The 13481-nt window shown below is 37.5% G+C and overlaps 2 protein-coding genes and 2 non-coding genes across 6 annotated transcripts in view; 1 reads left to right on the forward strand and 3 right to left on the reverse strand.

Moving 5' to 3' along the window:
* The window catches only part of LOC129422430 (glutathione S-transferase P-like), a 58990-nt gene that overhangs the window by 11731 nt on the left and 33778 nt on the right, over positions 1 to 13481 (reverse strand). The window lies entirely within an intron of this gene.
* Positions 689 to 12363, forward strand: gpc2 (glypican 2). 3 transcript variants are annotated; one of them, XM_073854554.1, is made up of 11 exons: positions 689 to 914; positions 6940 to 7097; positions 7185 to 7320; positions 7410 to 7585; positions 7790 to 7870; positions 8742 to 8907; positions 9385 to 9515; positions 10325 to 10459; positions 10617 to 10753; positions 10841 to 11013; positions 11689 to 12363. In XM_073854554.1, the coding sequence occupies exons 2-11, from the start codon at positions 6990 to 6992 to the stop codon at positions 11973 to 11975; spliced, it is 1530 nt and encodes a 509-aa protein (XP_073710655.1). In that variant the 5' UTR covers positions 689 to 914; positions 6940 to 6989; the 3' UTR covers positions 11976 to 12363. The 3 variants fall into 3 exon arrangements, with proteins under 3 accessions (XP_073710655.1, XP_073710653.1, XP_073710654.1); XM_073854552.1 differs by lacking the exon at positions 689 to 914 and adding an exon at positions 3409 to 4189; XM_073854553.1 differs by lacking the exon at positions 689 to 914 and adding an exon at positions 3412 to 5814.
* Positions 1920 to 2002, reverse strand: trnal-cag (transfer RNA leucine (anticodon CAG)). The gene has a single exon. It is a non-coding gene; the product is annotated as a tRNA-Leu (tRNA).
* trnal-aag (transfer RNA leucine (anticodon AAG)) lies at positions 2913 to 2994 on the reverse strand. The gene has a single exon. It is a non-coding gene; the product is annotated as a tRNA-Leu (tRNA).

A 13481-nucleotide genomic window follows, 5' to 3' on the forward strand; every position in this document is an offset into this window, starting at 1 on the left:
TAATTTTTTTGGTGAATTATGCCTTTAAGTGCAAATTGTTGTGGACAGTTTATGTGTATTAAAAGTTATTTAAACCAAAACTTCAAACTTTGGGCTTAAAGCAACACCAAAGAGGTTTTTTTTACCTTAAAATAACGTTTCCAAAAAAGTTTCAGTCGTTCATCCACTCAAACAGGGTGAACGGTACTTTCACATTCGCGTTGCAGCCTCTATCGGCCAAAACCGCACTAAAGAAGTTTCCAACCGTCGGGTCGCGGTCCTGTAGTTTGAGTGAAAACTACAAAAACTTGCTTTATGGCAGACCTACAATCCAATCTGAGCCAGCTATGCTGCAGTATTTACGACAGTGGTAATGGACAATTATGCTTCTAAACATTAGGGGGAGCAAAGAACAAAAACTCTTTAGTGTTGCTTTAACTTAAAAGTTTCCTGGTCACATTTCAAGAATTCTGCTCAAACTGATATTTTCTGCAAGCAGCACGCTATGCACAGATGAACTAAACAAGACACAGTGAAGACAATAAATGAATTATCACTATACACTGGAAAGCGGAGTGGCAATCGGGAGACTTTTCCAGTGTGCCGGTAGTGTTTTGTGGCCCCGAGGGCCGGTCTGATATTAGCCGGGCTTTCAGTCTTTTGTCTTGCACTCCCGTCACACATTGTATTTCTCACGCAAAAAACTACGGTATTTATCATATTTAATATGCTGCAGCGCCCAAAATGTATCTGGCCGCAATGCTCTCTGCATGCCACTTATCAGCCAATCAAAAAAAGAAAGAGGCTACACAACAGCCAATCAGAAAATAGCACTGTTGTATCTGTGTAAGATTTAACGCAACAACCAATAAAAAAGCATAGCCTCGAACACCGACAGAGACGAATGGAGCTCCGAGCATCACTTTGAGCACACAGTAAGTCGGATCTCTTTTTTTAATGTAACAAATGCACAACTTGTTTGACACAAACAATGACAACTTGACTGCTGTTAGAGAATGTTTCCCAGATAATTAGCATCAGTTTTTCATGAGTTTTACAGCATGTTCACGGACAACACCTGCTCAGAACATGTAGTCTAGGCCTCGTTATATTTTCACACGATGACTGAGATTTTGTCACATTAAATGCATCTCTCTCCAAATAGGCTTAATAATTTTATAAGCAACTGCTTTGCAACCAAATTAAGCTTTAGCTTACCTTGTTACCTGAAACTAGGGAAGTGTTGTTGACTTCAAGATCTTTTAAATAATAATTATAACACTTGGTATTTCATGTTGTTGTGTTTTAGATTTCAGCATTTGCATATTTACAGGGAACCATTTTCTCTTTCTTTTTTGTACCACTGAGGGCTGGTGGTCTACGAAATTTCCCGGTAGATTTTTTTGGTCCCACTCCGCCCCTGACAACTGAATATATAAAGTTATATACTAACCTACAGATTACTGAATTTACAGAATTTTCACTTAGCACATTGTGTACAAGATTTTAACGTATGTTATTTACTAGTTTGTGCAAATTCATTTAAAAGTGTCTGACATTTTGCACCTAAATATTTTAGACAGACCCAACACATAAAGGCAATGTTAACCAAGAAGAGTAACATTATAGTCTGGGTAATGCTGGTTTCGTAACCTGTATCTCTCATAACGTCTTTGTGAGATGATGAAAACAGTAAAAAAAACGGGGACAAAACACTGTATGTGTATATATGAATGATGGGTGTGTCCAGGAATTGAACAGGCGTAGCATATATAGACAGATTATTAGAAACTGTACAATATGCAACAAGTAAAGAGGTACTGTGGGTGGGGCAAAACACAACAGCTTAAAACCTTTCCGCTGAACTTATTGCCCTCTGCTGGACTTTTATATGTCTTGTACAGTTGCTCCTATAAAAAATGTGCAGAGTGGAAAAGTGTTGTCAGAAGTGGGATTCGAACCCACGCCTCCAGAGGAGACTACGACCTGAACGTAGCGCCTTAGACCGCTCGGCCATCCTGACTACTTTTGCTTTCAGCTGCACATGCGCACAAATTGCTAAACTGAACAACGACGACGTCTTCATGACGTATACAGCCTGCAAATGAGACCTCTGAGAAACGGCTATAGGAACGAACGAATGCTAACAGCTAAACATGAAAACAGACACGGAAACCGAGATATAATAGTGTGTTGACATGTCGGATATGTCGTAAAAAGTATATAAAAAGTAATAAATAATATTGATCAAATACCGCTGGGAAGTTGGAGTTGGAGGCGTGTCTTTGAGAAACATGGCGGAATGCCTGTAGTTGACTGTAATTCATTAAAAACGTTACGTTATACCGCCATCTTGCAACGAGGAAAGGTACTGAACCGAACGCACCTGACGTCGTAAATGTAATTTACCAGCTCATAAATAAATACCTGAGAAACCTAGGATTGATTTAGGCAAAGTCGTTCCTGGAGTGCCGACGTCCTGCAGATTTGAGCTCCAACCCTGATAAAAACTTGCCTACCACTCTTTGGATTTTAGTTAGTTGTTCAGGTGCTTGCTTGATTAGAGCTGGAGCTGATTCAATACATCGGGTGCTAGGGTACGGATTCATTCATTCATATTCTTTATTCATTACAACATTTAAAAAAATGGTCCATAGCACTATACAAACACACACAAATACATGATACAACACATACAATTAAGAATAATGACTACAACAGTCAAAATTCCAAAATACACACAAAAACTTGAATGATTGAGACACAGTCCTGAGTTTCACATCCTGAGTTTATTAAATTTTTGACGCTTGCTATTTTTAAGGATTTGTCATTTAGTAACAATTCGAGGCCTCATTTGCGTACTTACAGATAGATGTATTATTATGTAGTAAATGTGTTTGTATGTTCTTATGGAGTAACTGTGCAAAAACGTTTGGCAGCGGTGGGATTCGAACCCACGCCCCCGAAGAGACTGGAGCCTTAATCCAGCGCCTTAGACCGCTCGGCCACGCTACCTGTTGGCGTACGTGCGTCATGACCTCACTTACGTGCTTGCGTAAGCTTCCGTTACTGATTAATTATCTAAGTTAAACGGAATGGAATGAGATGGCACTTTTTATCCGACAAAACAGAGCATAACATTAACGTTAAATGTGTGTTTCTGGCATGAATAAACACATAATGGGCATAAAAGAGCGTTTGAGTAGCAAGGGCGCAAGTTTGATTTTGACATAAAATTGCCAAGCTGAGAGGACTTATGCTGAGGTTATGCTGGCTTTAGCTGGATTTTTTTCAGTAGGGATTATTATTCATATTTGTAATATATTATTTCAACAAATATTATAAAAGATTTTATTGTAAAATATGATTGTTTTGTTAACTGCCAATTAAAAAACATCTGTCCCGACCCGACTTTGCAGGTGGTGGAGGTGGGACATTTTCAAGTTGAAGTTAGTAGTGCTAGATGAAATACGATTAATAATAAATGCAGTGATTTGTGTAGTATTGCACTGTTAGATGTAGCCTCGGTTTGACCGTAACGTACCCGGCTCTTTAACGGAGCAGCTGGTTGAGATCAATATTACTGACTGAGGAACAGCTGTCTCTCACACTTTCATTACTAAGACAATGTAAAATATTCTCGTTTATTTAAGGCGACATGTTTCACTATAAAAACGTGTATTTCACAGAATTGTGGTTTAATACCTTTGTTTCAGTACTTGCACTTCATAAATAAACGAATAAATAGGAATAACTTCTGGATAAGTGCTGCATTTATCTTTAAATTAAAAATTGTAAGTGTTCGTCAGTGTCTGTTTCTCATTGACTGAATGAAATGAAAAGCTCGCCCGGTTCTGCTAAGAGAAAGAAAGGAGGTGATGTCTGTCTGTCTATTGTTCATCAGAGGTAACAGACGCGTGTGCGTGTGTGCGCGCGCCCGAGGGTGTGAACACTCATCCCGGGACAAAGACAGCGATGCTGAGATCGAGTCTGTAATGAAAGATCATTGAGTGAACTGTTATTAACAAGAAGAAGATCTGTCAGCTTTATTGTTTTATTTTTCTAATGATGATGATTAAACTAGTGATGTATATCATGAGTGTGCTCGCGTTATGGAAGTCAGCGGGCGGCACGCGGAGCTGTGAAGAGTCACGCCGGGTGTACGGAGAGAAACACAAACTGAACACAGCCCCACACACACACATCAGCGGTAAGACACACACAAATCTTTATGAATATTGACAAACTGCTTGTGATGTTCTTCTAAACACAGGTAACATTTTTATTACAATCAAGTTTCAAATCATTTTACTAAATGTTCAAAATTTTGCTCCCAAATTTCTAGAATGACAAACTAAAAATGTGTTAAATAAAACGATACAATTTCTTTCCCTATTTTCAGTTCTTTCAGCCTAAAAATGTTTTCCAAGCATATAGGCTAATATTAATGATATTCCTCTGAATTGAATGCAGATACCCATTTAACCCTTTATACAACCCCTTCCTTTAAATTACATTTTTTTCCTTCAAATTTTGTAACCTCTTCCAAATTAACCATGTTTTTTGTACTAACCGCATGTTTTACTACAGGAACCATTGTACAACCACGCTTTTTGCAAAACTATGGTTATTAGTGATAACCATGGTTTAACTATAGTAACCATGTTTTTTTAACCGTAGTAGAACCATGAATAATTTGAGTCAGGGAAGGGCCCTAACATCAACCTTAGTCTGGTCATTCATATGCCCTTCCTTCCCCATCCATTACAAGTCAACTTTAATCAGTTTATTTTGTCTACACAACCAGTGACTATATTTCAAACATAACCTGATTATATTACAATTACACATTTTACAACAACAGTAAACTCATCAAAACTATGAAACAATGCAAATGGAACTATAGGACTACACTGTAAAAAGTGAAGGGTTGGTTTACCTATAATTACTTCAATTGGTAAAACCTACACAATTTAAGTTTATTCAACTTAAAGTAAAACTAAAGTGAAATTTTAGGTTAAAATAATTTTTTAGGTGTTACCAATTGAAATATTTTTTTGGGTTGATCCAACTTTTCACTTTTACAGTGTAATAATGTGGTGACAAAATGAATCAAAACTCAGTTATATACTCTCAGAAAGAAAGGTACAAAAGTTGGAACGGTACCTTTTAGAAAGGTCATAATATGTACCTTTGAGGTACCAATATTCACATTTAAGGTACAAAAGTGTACTTTTTGAAAAGGTACCACCCCGGTGACAACTTTGTACTTTCATGTACCTTTTTTCTGAGAGTGTATTTGATAATCTTCAATGTCACATCACACTCAGAAATGTAATCGTGTTATTTTTTCAAGCAGCTTCTTGAAATCTCTTTTTTAAACAGTATTGACTCAAATCAGATTATGATTAGTGGCTTTAAAGTCAATTCAATTCTTGCCTTTTCATAATCATGACCTTGAAAAATATATAATGTATAATATTCATAATTTATAAATATATATAAACTGTAAAAGTTAAATTTAAATTGCTTCAACTGTAAGTTTTTTTCAAACTAAATTTTCTCACTTTAAATGTGCAGTGTTTAAATTTTAGCGGCATCTAGTGGTGAGGTTGTGAATTGCAACTAATGGCTCAGTCCACTGCTCACCCCTCACTTTTGAAACACATAGAGAAGCTACTGTAGCCACCACTGGACAAACAGGTAATCATCGGTGACAACTTAGTAATAAAAGTTTGTCCTTTAAAGGCTTCTGTAGAAACATGGTGGCCCAAAATGGCGACTTCCATTTAAGGGGACCCTCGGTGTATGTAGATAAAAACATCTCATTTTAAGGTAATAAACACATAACGGTTCATTATGAAAGGTCTTTATACACCACTGATAATATCGTTTTGTATATTTTTTGCATTTCTGTCAAGAGATCCTTCTAAAAATTACACACACTGCACCTAAATATTTCACAAAATGTTTAAATATTTTAGGTGTTACCAATGATTAGGGATTAAAAGTGATAGTTCACCCTAAAATTGAACTTCTGTCATCATTTACTCGTCCTCGTGTTGTTCTAAACCTGTATGAATTTATTTCTTCTGATGAACACAAAGAAGATATTTTTATTAGTTATACCCATTGAATTCCATTGAATTGGTTTTTCCTACTATGGAAGTCAATGGTTACAATTAGCAGTGTGCTTACCATCATTTATCAAAAAAGAAATTCATACAGATTAAGCACAACATGAGGATGAGAAAATTATGACAGAATTTTCATTTCTGTGTAAACTAAGTTGAAATCTTCAGATTTTAGTCCACTTGAAGTCATTTTTAAAGTTGATCTTTAGTCTCTTATATTTAACTAGCAAACCTAAACAGCATCAGCTGGTTTTAAACTCTAAGGGGCGGTTTCCCGGACCAGGATTAGCTTAATCCAGGACTAGGCCTTAGTTTAATTAGGAAATATAACTAGTTTTAAACAGCATGCCTTACTAAAAACATTACCTGTGTGCATCTTGAAGTAAAACAAAGGGCCCTGATGTATTTTAAGATCTGCAAGTGAAGGTTGTTTTCAGTTTGGACAGCTCTTAAAAGTGTTTAAGTCTAGGACTAGTCTAATCCCTCCCTACTGAAAAATCCAGCTAAAACCAGCATAAACTAGTAGCTGGTTTTAGCTGGTTTACGCTGGTCCTCCCAGCCTGACAAAGCTGGTCATGCTGGTGGGCCAGCTGGTATTCCAGCATGACCAGCTAAGTCCAGCTAGACCAGCCTAAATGTGACCAAAACACAGCTAGACCAGCTTGCTACACCAGCAAAACCAGCTTCCTACACCAGCAAAACCAGCTAAAACCAAACTGGGGACCAGCTAAAACCAGCTCACCAGCTTATGCTGGTTTTAGCTGGATTTTTCAGTAGGGCTGTCCGGGAAACCGCCCCTATATCTCTGTATGGATGTTATTTGCAGGAGAACATCTGCGTGTCTGCTCACAGGACTACACCTGCTGCTCCAGCTTGATGGAGGACACGCTAGCAAATCAGAGCGAGGCTAACTTCCTGTCGGCGGTGCAGGACAACACTCACTTCCTGCTGACAACCTTTAATCAGAGACACAAGAAATTTGATGGGAGGACTCATATAGATGCCATGTCACATATAAATGATTGGTTTACATGAATAAAGTTAATTTTTTTGCTTGGCCCTGTGATGTCAGAGTTTTTTAGGGAGCTGATGGATGTGGCAGAAAAATCAATGGATCAGATGTTCACACAGACATACAGACATCTGTACACGCAGAATGCTCAGATGTTTCGGAAGCTGTTTGCAGATCTGCGCAGCTACTACACAGGTTATTACGTTTGTTATATTGAAATTTACACAATGCACGTTGTGTGTGTGATTTCCGTTGATGTTATGTGTTCATGTGTTTGTGTGTAGGTGGTCGAGTGAATCTGGCAGAGGTTCTGGCGGATTTCTGGGCAGGACTAGTAGAGCGCATGTTTACTCTGGTTAACCCTCATTATCAGTTCACTGAGGACTACCTAGAATGTGTCAGCAAGCATACCGATCAGCTGCAGGCTTTTGGAGATATACCTCATAAACTACGTATACAGGTAACAACCCATCACACAAACACAATGATCAACAACTGTTGTTTTGTAGACAAACTCTACCTGTGGCTTTGACAGTGAAACACCTGAGAGTATGGTCATTGTAACATGTACGAATAAAGTAATCTCTTTAAAAACATGAAATGTTGTGACTCGAGATACTAAGAGATGACTGATCTCAGGTTATGTGATCTGTGTGTTTTGCAGGTGTCGAGAGCATTGATTGCGGCGCGGGCGTTAATTCAGGGTTTAGGTGCAGGCAGAGATATAGTGAGCAAAGCAACTAGGGTGAGTGATTTTTACTCTTCATGCATGTTTGTATAATAGTTAAATGTTATAATAATGCATCTTGACAGGCTCTTAAGGGTACCGACCCCCTAAGGTGACATTGGAGTAAAAAAATCTAAAGTTTAGTTTCATGTGCAGAAATTTTTTTTTAGTTTAGTTTCACGCGCTCACCTGAAACTATCGCGCGTAAAAGTTTCACGTGAACACGCGAAACTAAACACGGTAGTTTCATGGCACACGCGATAGTTTCACGGCATGTGAAAGTTTTACGTGATCATGTGATAGTTTCACGTGAGCACGCGATAGTTTCACGTGCGCACACGAAACTAAACTTTATTTAATTTTTGCTCCATGTCCCCTAAAGGGCTCCGTATTACGGCCAAACTTAAAGAATATTTTTTTGGAAAAAGTTTTACAATTTATTAGAGCTGTCAAAAGATTAATCGCGATTAATCGCATACAAAATAAAAGTTTGTGTTTGCATAATATATTTGAGTGTGTATAAGTATTATTTATATATAAATACACACATACATGTATACATTTTTTAAAATTATATATATATATATATATATATATATATATATATATATATATATATATATATATATATATATATATATATATATATATATATATATATATATAAACATATTTTTTTATATATATAATATAATATAATGTGTGTGTGTGTGTGTGTGTATATACACACACACACACACACAAAATACTCATTCAAATGTATAATGCAAACACAAACTTTTATTTTGTATGCGATTAATCGCGATTAATCTTTTGACAGCCCCACAGTTTATATTGAACTGCATGAGTTTGTAAGATTGACCTGAAACGTCCATCTGTCCCTGTCTAGCTGAACGTAGGAGTGGAGTGTGTCCGGGCTTTAATGCGTCAGTGGTATTGTCCGCTGTGTCGTGGAGTTCCCGCCCTCAAGCCTTGCCATTCGCTGTGTCTCAATGTCATGAAGGGTTGTCTGGCCAATCAGGCTGATTTAGACTCTGAATGGAACAATTTCATTGGTGAGCAGAAACATAAATTAAACTATGGCTGCATCCGGAATCTCTAAAATGCTGAGGCAGCATTCCAAGGCATCAAGGCATGGCCAAATCCAATGTTTGCTTTACTTCCTGTATCCTGAGATACGTTTGTGTCTTGTCTCCCACAAGAAGAATGTAATTGGTCGAGCCTGGTTGAGTTCGAAAAAATAAAATTATTATGGATCATAAATCGTTATATTTTAATTTTTGACAACTTTTGATTGAATTTCTAATAAGAAATTAGTATTGTAGTATGGGATTAGTTATCACAAAGGCTCTGTTTATATTTTAAACATAAATGCGTTACGCTGCCTATGAATGCTGTCTGAATATGTGTTTCCCAGAGCTGCCTTCATGCCACCCAAGTCATAGCCTCAGCTGCTTTTGGTTTTGGACACAGCCTATGAATGTAAGTGTTTAAATGTTTTGAATGAAGCTGATGTGTTTTGTGGTTGACAGACGCTCTTCTGGTGGTGCTGGAGAAAGTTGGTGGGCCGTTTAATTTCGAGTTGGCTACAGATTCAGTCGCAGTCAAGGTGTCTGAAGCAATAATGCACATGCAAGAGAACAGCGTTACTACTTCTGCCAAGGTATCCAGATTATACATATACACAAACACACAATGAACTTTCCTTGCAACTATCTTGTTTAATACGGTGTAGCTGTTTGAACACAATCGCTATTGTATAAATCGCTGTATAAATAATGTTTTTATCATATCAAGGGGACTGACTTTTTTCATGTTTAAGTGCTATAATTGGGTCCCCGGTGCTTCTATTAACCTAAAATGTGAAAAAGATCAACCCAGTAACTTAGTTTTGGTAAACCATTCTTTGCAAGCATGTGAAAAATAGGTCATTGAAATTTGGCTCCTCGTGATGTCAGAAGGGGATTATAATAATACCGCCCCTTAATCTGCACTATCCAACCATGGCACTGACATTTAGTGCAGAAAGTGAAAGAAAAAAAGAGAGAGTGAGAGCGAGAATTTGAATTTCAACAAACCACCATCAATGCAATCAGTGTTTGCATTTCATCAGCTCATTTGCATTTTAAGGACACACCTAAAAACGGCACATTTTTGCTCACACAAAGTGGCAGTTTTAACATGTTATAATAAATTATCTATATGAAAGATAAAAAAAACTTCACATATGTACTCTGGGAACACCAATGATTTATTTTACATCTTAAAAAAGTCTTGTGAAATGTCCCCTTTTAAACAGCAGTGTGATTGTATGCGGTCTGAGAGTAATATTGAACTGATAGTGGTCATACAGTATGATCACAGTTTTATGTTGAGGATTAGAAAGATATCAGTTTGGATTTTCCCATGAAACGGGCCGGCATGCATAACTGATATGATGCTGCTTTGTTTGTTTGTTTGTGTTGGCTGCAGGTTTTTCAGGGCTGTGGGAATCCACGGCCGACCCCTGGCAGAAACAAACGCTCGAGAGAGAGAGAGCGAGCTTTCAGAACCTACAAACCTGAAGAAAAACCAACCACTGCTGCAGGGACCAATCTGGACAGACTGGTAAGAGACAGACAGACATAAACATCAAAGACATCTTAGAAATGATGCAGGGATGACCATTCATTTTTCTTATTGCAAAAATAAGCTCTGTTGATGTTTGTAATAATTCTGTGTATTGATAAGTGATAGATTATAACCGATCCATTCTTGTGATCAGGTGGAGGAGTTACAAGAGCGACTTCGGCGCATGAGGGGATTCTGGGTAGCGCTGCCTCACACCATATGTAACGATGAACAGATGGCCGCCGATGTGACCAACGAGGAGCGCTGCTGGAACGGACAGACTCGTGGCAGGTGTGTGTGTGTGTGCGCATCTACTGAAGCTGACGTGTACCTTCATTTGTGTGCCTGGTAATGTACAGAGCTGTGTGTGTGTTGTAGGTATCACCCATCGGTTATGGCAGATGGTTTGGTCAATCAGATTAACAATCCTGAGGTGGAAGTGGATGTCGCTCGACCGAACGTTAAAACACGACAGTTGATCATGGAGCTACGAGTGGCCACAAACAGACTGAGACAGGCGCAGAATGGACGAGATGCTGACTTCATAGACAGTGAGTGTCTGTGCACATACATTAGTTTTATATTTATAAGACCTATGTGAAGGGTTTTTGTGTGCGTGTGTGTGAATTGGTCAGAATTTAACTAGATAGTGTTATTTTTAAGAACATAGTTTGCTCTGTAATGATGCATTAACACCAGACGTGAATAAAGGGTTAAGCGTGACTGATTTACATGTTGAGTCAACATCTAGCCATGCAAATCGTGACATTCCCGTGGCTAGATGTCTATTGCGATTTGCGCGAATGTTGCGGCACGAACTGAGCGTTTTGGACGTTTGAAGCGCGTAACACGTGATTTGCGCAAGTCACACGAGCTGAAAAATCTGAACTTTGGTAGATATTCTTGCCTTGTTAACCAACCAGGACATTTTTTTCTATTAGTGACGTAATTATGATGTACATACAATACAAAACAACAATGAAGGACAAACTCATTGTCCCCAAATTTCCCGTGTGAATGAACCGAGTTAACTCAAAATGTTTAAGCGTCCAACTGTGCACAAATAGCGTGATTTATACACTTTATTCAGGTCTGGTGTGAACGCACAGTAAGAGACAAACTGTATGTGTGTGTTCGTTTGTTTGTGTGTGTGTGTGTGTGTGTGTGTGTGTGTGTGTGTGTGTGTGTGTGTGTGTGTGTGTGTGTGTGTGTGTGTGTGTGTGTAGGTGACGCAGAGGGTTCAAGTGCTTCTGGAATCGGTGATGAAGTGGACGAGAGATTCAGTGATGATTGGTCAGGTTACATCTCGTTCTCACCGCCCCTAAACAATGCACCTGTTAACAAACAACCCCGCCCACGTGATAGAGGCCGCCCCCGGGACACGCCCACCAACAAAAGAAACAGGGTGAACGGTCGAGTTCGCTCAGATGGTGGACGACTCTTTCCTGCTCTCCTCCTCTCTCTCTCTTTATGTTTATCACTATCTCTATTTCAGTCTCTTGGCCTTTATTAAAGTTAATCAACAACTGCTGACCAAACTAAACTAGTGGCTATAAACAGATCAGTCAGCCACCAAACCACCTCAAGTGAATTAGTTTTTTATAGATTTTGTACATGTTTGTATTTGTACTCATTGATTTGTTTCTTATCAGGTGATTTACTGTACGTAATATCTCGGCTGATCTGAGACGTTTCTGTGCTTGATATATTTTTGTGAGGAGTGTTTGTTTTATTTATTGATGATGTGATATTTATTGTATTGAATGTGATGAGAATTTAAGTTTATTTAAAAGTTTGATGATTGTTACAGTGTATTTTCTATGTGTGGACTTTGTAGAGCACAATCAAATTTGTACAATTTGTTTCATTCAAGTTGACAAATAAAATAATTACATAGACAAGATTGTCTTTTTTACAATGCAAAAATATTCATATTAAAGGTAGGGTATCACAAATGCTAACGGTAGCCGACTAGAAATGAAATCACGATCCCTCCATTCAAATCGCCATCCAAAGTCACGCCTCTTTCAAAACACATGAACACGCACAGATCAGACGATCTCATGTCTCATTCAGCAGTGAGAAAACTTTGCAGTACAAAGTGAATAACATTATCAAAATAACCAACATAAACAACTGGTTTTTACATCAGAATTAGTTAAAGCACACTTTCGGTTGTGTAGACGTAGTAACTATATCGTTACGCTTATCCGTAAACGAACACAAATTTCATAAGCAACACAATGTTTTATCAAAGTAGAATATCTGAATCCATCTCAATACAAACATATCGCGGACCTACCTTACCAAAATAAACACAGACATCCCAACCTGCAAAAAGTCATTTCAGGGAGGTACCCCCCTCACAAAAAAAGAAAATAAAGGAGGATAAGGATATGACATTTCAAGATATAAAAGCATAATATTAATTTCTAGAGGCCTATTTAATTATTGGTAACACTTTACTAGGTCTCATTTGTTAACATTAGTTAATGTATTAACTAACATGAACTAACCATGAGCAGTACATTTGTTACTGTATTTGCTAATCTTTTTTAACGTTAGTTAATAAAAATACAGCTGTTCATGGTTTGTTCGTGTTAGTTCACAGTGCATTAACTAATGTTAACAAGATTTGAATAATGTATTAGTAAATGTTTAAATTAACATTAACAAAGATAAAAAAATGCTTATAAATGCAGTTCATTATTATATGTTAACTAATGTAGTAAACTAATGTTAGCTAATGAACCTTATTTTAAAGTGTTACCCAATTATTTGTTAATTATTTTACAATCTATTACTTTTACTATCTATATAAGCTGCTTATAATATTTATATAAATTGTTTTATTTATATTCTATTGCAACTTTAAACAGGTCTAATGAGTTTGTTGTTTTCATGTAGCCTTGGCAACTAGTAGCCAGCCTGAAAAATATGCACATGATATTAAACTTGTTGAACTCACCTCAATGTCAGTTCGGGAGAAGAGATAAAGCCCGCCCAAACTGACAATTGA

The sequence above is a fragment of the Misgurnus anguillicaudatus genome, chromosome 16 (assembly GCF_027580225.2).
Source record: "Misgurnus anguillicaudatus chromosome 16, ASM2758022v2, whole genome shotgun sequence".
Taxonomy (NCBI): domain Eukaryota; kingdom Metazoa; phylum Chordata; class Actinopteri; order Cypriniformes; family Cobitidae; genus Misgurnus; species Misgurnus anguillicaudatus.

Bases quoted from the DNA above. Each gene is read 5' to 3' on its own strand.
- gpc2 (XM_073854552.1), top strand. From the start codon at position 4,045: ATGATGATGATTAAACTAGTGATGTATATCATGAGTGTGCTCGCGTTA. The intron at 9,516-10,324 runs GTATCCAGATTA...TGTTGGCTGCAG, and splicing joins GCGTTACTACTTCTGCCAAG to GTTTTTCAGGGCTGTGGGAA. The intron at 10,754-10,840 runs GTGTGTGTGTGT...TGTGTGTTGTAG, and splicing joins AACGGACAGACTCGTGGCAG to GTATCACCCATCGGTTATGG.